At 46.8% G+C, this 7,598-nt stretch overlaps 1 protein-coding gene across 4 annotated transcripts in view; it reads right to left on the reverse strand.

Annotated features, from left to right (window-relative positions):
• Positions 1–2,752, reverse strand: part of COL24A1 (collagen type XXIV alpha 1 chain) — a 405,325-nt gene extending 402,573 nt beyond the window's left edge. Inside the window, exons 1-2 of one of the 4 annotated variants that reach the window (XM_040470847.1) lie at positions 2,572–2,752; positions 1,985–2,115 (exon numbers count right to left, since the gene is read on the reverse strand). In XM_040470847.1, coding sequence (XP_040326781.1) covers positions 1,985–2,040 — 56 coding nt within the window. In that variant the 5' untranslated portion in view covers positions 2,041–2,115; positions 2,572–2,752. Of the gene's footprint in view, positions 1–1,984; positions 2,116–2,343; positions 2,483–2,571 lie in introns of those variants that run through there. The other 3 variants (XM_040470844.1, XM_040470846.1, XM_040470845.1) reach the window with 3 other exon arrangements.
• Positions 2,753–7,598: the final 4,846 nt, after the last annotated feature.

Here is a 7,598-nt window from a genome sequence, read left to right on the forward strand (position 1 = left end):
TGGAATAAGCTGGATGTCAAGGAAGCTGCAAGGTACCCCCTGGCAGACAGGCCTTCTAGACCAGTGTGTTCTCCCACAATCCTCTATCAACCAACCCCAGCGTCTCTCTGACAGGGTTCTTTTCCCATTCCACGTAGTCTAATTTTTCCTCAGTTCCTTGGTGTAATCCATTCTGTTTCGTTTCTCTGCCTCCCTCCCCCCAATCATCTGGACCCAATTTACAAACCCCAAACTGCCCAAAAATTTATGCAGGGCCTTTTCTGGGAGCGTCTGGAAGGGAAGCGTAAACCAGACAAGACAGAGGCCAGGAGCAGAAGATCTGCTTTAATCCTCGAGATGGAGCAAAGCTACCAACCCCGCGGATGGCTGGCTGGGCAGCGACGCAGGTCTTACTCAGTGTCCAAGGGAAAGCCCTCGGGTTGGGAGCTGGCCGGGAGCGCAAGAAGGGCACAGGGATGAACGCGGAGGCGTCGGCCGGACAGGAGGTGGAGGGCCTCACCCAGCTTCTCCCGTTGGAGCCTCCCCTCGGGGACCTGAAGCTCATTCCACCATTCCACCCGCCCGTATCAGCAGGAAGATGCGAGTGGTCCCGCAGGATCCGCGGCGCCTGGAGCCCGGCTTTCCAAGCGGGTCCATGCTGAGGGGCTCTTCAGAAATGTGGCGGGAAACCTGCCTGGGAAGCTGGTGCGACCCACGTGAGCCGCCCTGGGGAAGGTGACCAGCATTGCCTGACCTCTTCTGGGACCGGGACCTCCCTGGTCGCGGGCACCTGGACCCACGCCCAGCGTTGCAAGCCTTCCTCCCCACTGATTCGTCCGGCTGCGGGAGCGTGGGAAGGTGCGTCCTCGGTAGCACGGAAGCCCAGCCGCCCAGGCTCCAAGGGGTCAGAGGAGAGAGAGGGCGAGCCCCAGCCACGCACGGCTGCACGCGGCTGGGAAGCACATGTGCACACAAACACTGCCACAAGGCGGTCTTTCTCCGCGCCCCGCCTCCCTCCGCCTGCCCTCAGCGGGCACGGTCGGTTCTGCCCCCTGCCCACCTCCCACCTACTCTCCCAAGGGGCAGCTTGGGGGAGAGAACGACCACAGCCACTTTGGTCCCGCCCGCCCCGGGGCCAGAAACAAACTTGCATAACCCACTGACCTCTTCCCGGGGAAGCAGGGTAGCCAGCCCAGGCACGCACCCCCCCTCCACTCTCTGATCCCAGTGAGGGAGTGGGAGCAGGTACCAGAGCCCAAAGAGGAGGTGGGGTGCCAGTCGGGGCCTGCGCTAACCCTCCGCGGGAGGAGCAGCCCCGCCCCCGCGTCCAGCCCCTTCCCCAGTGACAGGCCGAGGCTGCGTCCTCGGCCCCAGATGGGCAGCACGTGTGTTGGCCTCCTAACAACAAGAGGAGATTGCCTCTGAGTGCAGTCGCGCCCTGATGCCCGAGGTTTTGCCGGTACCCTCTCCCCAGCTCCGGCCCCCCTGCCCCACGTCTGTTCCCCGCGGTCCAGGCTGCGGCCACAGAGCCCAGAGGACCGCCAGCACCCCATCAATCCCCAGGCTGAACGCCGGAACAAGCACCGCGAGAAAGCAGAACCTCAGCCAGGGCCCTGAGAAAGAAGGAAGGAGGGCGCGAGGGCGGCGGGAGCTGGAGCCCCGGCGGGCTTCCGAGCTCAGCTCAGGAGTCGCGGGAGCCGCGGGAGCCGCGGGAGCCGCGGGAGCCGCTGCCGCCGGAACCGGGACGCGCGCCAGCGAGCTTTTCCTTACCAGCCGCAGGACCTCTTTAGCATAAACTGAGAGATCCGCTGGCAGGAGGCTTCCTTTCAAACACGGTGTTTTACAAATTGAGGAGACAAGGGGAGGATGCCACGGCTGCTCGCCGGCTCCCAACTTTAAAAAGTGCCAAGGAGCGGGAGCACAGATCTCCGACCCGCCCAGTGGATCCAGGGATTGGGGAGAGGGGTGAGTCTAGCCCTTGCATCCTGGCGATTGGGCTACTTACGTTTTTGCCGTGTGGGAGACCTTTCCACGCCTTGTCCTGTGGGCTCCTAAATGCATTTGTATGCATTTGTCCCTGCAGCGAAGCACTAACGGAAAACAGAAGGCAACTCCGAACTGCTAAGGGTGCAGGTACTGGCCATGAAAAAGGAAAAAAATAAAAACAAAAAACTCACATGTAAACGATGCTCCAAAAACCTCAACGACAACAACAACAAGGGAGGAGGGAAATAGGAAGGGGTGGGGGGAGAAATAGCACGCAAAGGGTAGATCTACGCGAGCTAGGCTTTCTAGTTCCCTAGCTCGGTAACGGACAAGCCCGGGGGGGAGCGCTCCTCTGGGAGGGCGGGCGAGAGGCGAGACCTCACTGGCAGGCGGCGGGGCGCCGGCAGCAGCTGGAGCTCGGCCGCGAGTGCAGCCCTCGAGTTCACTTGCGGTTCAAAGGCGACTCTGTGACTCCAGTGGAGCCCTCAGCTTTGGGCCTGGGAGGAGAGAAGGGTTGGGGGAGGGAAGGAGATGAAGGGGGTGAAGGGTGGGGGAAGTCCTTGGAAACAACCCGCGCCGGAACATTTGTCAGACAAGCTCACACACCCACTTCGGAGATCTAGTTGGTGCGAGGGGGCCGGTGGCAACTGCAGGCGCTCAGCTTTGACTGCCGCCGGCTGCTTCCCCTGGAAGAAGAGGAGCGCAGCAAATCCGGCCGGTGTTAAATTTCACCGCTCACTGACTTGCAATGACATCACCAAACACAGTGCACACCTCCCCCTCCGCCCCGCAACCTACCCCCGACCCGAGCCCGGCTCCCGCGCCCGGTCCGCAAGCCCCTGGGCCCGCAGCCGCCCCGGCCACGCCCCGACGCTCCAGCTTCCCACGCCACCCTCCCTCGTCGTCCCCGAAACTTGTAGGTGACTAGTATCCTTCCTTCGTCCTTTTTTCCGGCAGTCCCCAGTTTGATGTTTTCCGCTTGCCTGTCTCCCATCCCCAATTTTTCATCTCCGTCCTCTTCACACACACTGTCTGGAATTATACTCAGCGGGACCCTTCATTCTGCTCCGACTTTCTTGTGTTTTTGCAGTGATGCTTGTGGCCTAAGCCATATTATAAACGGACTGTGACGGTCTCCTTTCTACCTTTCCTCCCCTTCACTCTTGACTTTCAGTCTGCCCCCTGTACTACAATTTCTGCTTTCTGCCCTCCTCCAGCTTATGAGCATGGATTAATGATTTGTGTTTATGCACCTAGAACAGGCTAAGAGACTACAGTCTTTCCAATTTGAATACCTTCTCCAATTTTTGTAACACATTTTTTTTTTTTTAACATAAGCTTCGATCCCCTCACAGCCCTTTCACAGCCTGAGAAGTCTACCTTCCAAATTTTGGGGGGGAAATTAACTTTCTGATTTTATCATTTTATCAATAAGACTGGAAATTACAGGGGGCCAGGGATCTATTATCTTACTCATCACTGTATTTTCAGCACCTAAAATACTACTTAGCATGTCTGTTTAATGAGTGACTGCTGTATACCATTGAATATCATTTCTCCAACAAGTTTTCCTGGTCTATTCTGGGTGCCGTCCACAGCTAATGATCCCTCCACATGCTGAAAACCATCCCAGACTACACACATATTATAAAAGTTAAAGAGAGCATATTGGTGAATGGAAATGATTGATGCAACCGTTGCAATTTTAGGAATTTTTTTTCCAGGAAAAATTTGGGGAGTTTTTGTTTGTTCATTTGTTTGTTTGTTTTTGTCCAGGAATACAGAATTTAATTCATCTTTCTTTCCCTCAATTTTTCAACTTTTTATTTTGAAATAATTTTAGCTTTACATAAAAGTTACAAAAATAGTACAGAGAGTTCCTGTATACCCTTCACCTAACTTCCTCTAATACTGATAACGTACATGCAGCAGTACAATGATCAAAACCAGGAAATTACCATTGATACAATGCCATTAACTAATCTAGAGCTCTTATTTGAATTCTGTCAGTTTTCTAAGATCTCCTTTGTCTGGCCTAGTATCTAATTTAGGAGCCTATACCGAATGTAGTTAATTAATTAACAAAGAGATTAATTAAAACTGTTATATCTCCTTAGTCTCCTCCCATTTGTGGAAGTTCCTGTCTTGTTTTTCATGACGTGGACATTTTGAGGAGCACTGGTCAGTCATTTGGTGGAAGATCTCTCAATTTGGATTTGTGTGATATATTCTCATGATTAGATTCAGGTTATGTATTTTTGGCATAAATGCTATCTGAGTGATGTTGTCTCTTTCTCAGGGCATCATATTGGGTATATATAATGTTGATATATCTTATTACTAGTAATGCTAACTTTGATCACTTAGTTAAGGTGCGACCTGCCAGGTCTAACCACTGTAAAATCCCTCCCACCCCTTGATTTCTGTAACAAATAGCCACGGCTTTCTGGAATCCTTCCAGAAATCCAGGGCTGAGGGATGATAGTCATTCTTAAATAGCCTTAAACTACATTTTTTCTATTTTTGGACTACTAGTCAACTAAAGAATGGTAATTTGGTTTGGTGGAAAGAATAGATAAGAATTAAGCAGTAATTCACCTAATCTCTCCATTTTCCCATCAATCATTAAGGATTAAAAACATTTTTTTTTTGTTCATAATGTTGAGTGTGGATATTTGAATGCCGTGTGAGTATTATTAAAATGTATCTCAGGTTCTTTGACTACAAGAAGAGAACAGTTGCTAGAGGTCTTATCAAGATGCCAAAGGGTACATACACATAGCTTCAAATAGAGTACATTTGTTTGTGGGAGCAGAGGCATTTGCCTAGTAAAAAATAAACAATATAAAGCTTAAATGCTATAGATTTTTTAGGATGGTAGACATTCGTACGGATCAAATTTATCAAGACAGATTAACCAAAGACCCTGGGACTTAGCTGGGCCTTGAAAAGTGAAGATGATTTTTACAGGTTGAGCAGAGAAAGATAATATGTTTGGAAATGGAGAACAGGGGACTCACAAAAATGGGCGAGAGGAGGATATCTTAATTATATTCAGAGGAAAAGAAACAGATTAATCAGTTTGGATTAGAAGTTTGTGCATCACGGGGAGCCTGGGTGGCTCAGTGGGTTAAGCGTCCAACTTCAGCTGAGGTCATGATCTTGCAGTTCGTAGGTTCGAGCCCCGTGTCGGGCTCTGTGCTGACAGCTTGGAGTCTGGAGCCTGCTTCAGATTCTGTGTCTCCCTCTCTCTCTGTCACTCTCCTGCTCATGCTCATGCTCTGTCTCTCTGTCTCTCTCTCTCTCTCTCTCTCTCTCTCTCTCTCAAAAATAAATATTTAAAAAATTTAAAAAAAAAAGAAGTTTGTGCATCAGAAGGGAGATTGAGAGCAAAATATGGAAGTCTCTGAATGCCAGAATAAGGGTTCATTCAGTCATTCAATATACCTACTATGTGCCAGCAACTCTTCTAGGCACTGAGTTACACTGTTGAAAAAAATGTGTGAAAATTTTTCCCTTCATGGAGTTTATATTCTACCATCTAATACTTGGTCTATAAGCAATAGGAAACTAATTAAATAACTTCAAACTGATGAAAGATTATGTTCCAAATTACCATTTTAAGAAGACTGATCAGTACCGGATGTCAAGATTGAAAAGAGAGAAGGTTGGAGGAGAAGTTAGATGTAAGTGTTGAAATATGCCAGTATCTTGAACCGTGGGAGAAATGATAGAAAAGCTAAATAAGATAATCATTATTAAAAGAAATTAGGAAGGCCTGATAACTGGTTACATTGGGAAGGGAGAAAATAGAGATGAAATTTCAAGTCTGAATGACCAAAACATTATGCCATTGGCCAATGGTCAGGGAAGACAACTGATTCAGTTTGAGACATATTTAGCTTGACATCTTGGTAGGAAATTCTACTGGAACCATCCAAAGGTCTGTTGGAGTTGAAAGCTAGTGTTCAGGAGAGAGGCCAAAGCTACCGTTTTAGATATCTTCATTATCTGCAAGTGGTATTTGAGATTTTAACAGTGGAGTCTATTTTCAAAGAAGTGAATATCAAAATGGAGAATAGAGAATCAAGGATATAAACTTAGGTTACAGAAAGTGGGGGGAAACAATGCAGAATTAAAAGACACAGAACCAAAAGTATGCAACATTATTAACTAATAGTACAGGAGTGCAAAAAATAATAATATAGTAAATACTTCATAATATTTACTATGCATGACATAATATTTACTATGCATGAGTATTATTTTAAGTAATTTTTAATCTTTTTAATATTTATTTATTTTTGAGAGAGAGAAACAGAGTGAGTGGGGGAGGGGAAGAGAGAGAGGGAAACACAGAATCCGAAGCAGGCTCCAGGCTCTGAGCTGTCAGCACAGAGCCCGATGTGGGGCTCGAACTCATGAACCATGAAATCATGACCTAAGCTGAAGTCAGTCGCTTAACTGACTGAACCACCAGGCACCCTTGTTTTAAGTATATTTTTAAAATATATTAACTCATCCTCTTAATGAATCCTATTAAGTAGACACTTTTTATTATCCTCATTATACAGAGGAGGAAATTAAGGCAGAAAAAGATTACAGGTGAATCTTGATCAACTCAAGGAGTTAGTGTGAGGAAAGAGAGGAAGGAAAGAAGGAAGGAAGGGAGGGAGCGAGGGAAGGAAGGAAGGAAGGAAGGAAGGAAGGAAGGAAGGAAGGAAGGAAGGGAGGGAGGGAAGATGGAAGGAAGGGGAGAATTATTGACAGCATCAACTTTATCAAGAGTCAGTCTGCATGGGTTTAAATCTTGATCACCAGTTTTTTGATCAGGCAAATTAACTATAATTGACCCTTGAAGAACATGGATTTGAACAGTGTGGGTCCTCTTATACATGGATTTTGTTCAATAAAATACTATAAATGTATTTTGTCTTAGGATTTTCTTAACATTTTCTTTCCTCCAGCTTAATTTATTGTAAGAATATTGCACACGAGTTGCTTTCTACAATTATGGATTCCTGAGTCTTATGCTTAGAGATTCTGATTGAGCATGTCTGAGGTAGGACTCAAGAATCTGCATTTTAAACCAGTAATCGTTAAAAGTACTATAAGTAATTGTGGTACAGATTAACTAGTGATCATATGTTAACATGTCAATCCATTCTTGACTTAGTTATTGAACACAATGCTTACTGACTGCCTGTGAAATCTCTTAATGAGTAAGTACTCTCATTCATATGTACTTGGGAGGAATCACTGTGACTTAATTAAAATTCCATGATTAAATATTTACTGAATTAATGAATAACTAAATAAAGAGTGTCATGCCTACTATGTATTAGGCAATGTCATAAGACTTGGGGTTATGAAGAGATGTGGCATAATTACTACTCTTAAGGAGCTTAAAACCTGCTAGAGACAGAATCTAGTAAGAAAAATCAACTGGTATACATGATTATAAGAAGAAAAACCAACTAGTGATATAGGGCAGTTGGGGCACAAAGGAGATAATATTCAATTCTATTAAGAGTGAGTGGAAGCACTTGAAGCTTGGGTCTTTAAAAATGAGTAGGTGAAGGGGCGCCTTGGTGGCTCAGTCGATTGAGCGGCTGGCTTCAGCTCAGGTCATG

This window comes from Herpailurus yagouaroundi, unplaced genomic scaffold (assembly GCF_014898765.1).
Source record: "Herpailurus yagouaroundi ecotype Mexico unplaced genomic scaffold, PumYag 77, whole genome shotgun sequence".
Taxonomy (NCBI): domain Eukaryota; kingdom Metazoa; phylum Chordata; class Mammalia; order Carnivora; family Felidae; genus Herpailurus; species Herpailurus yagouaroundi.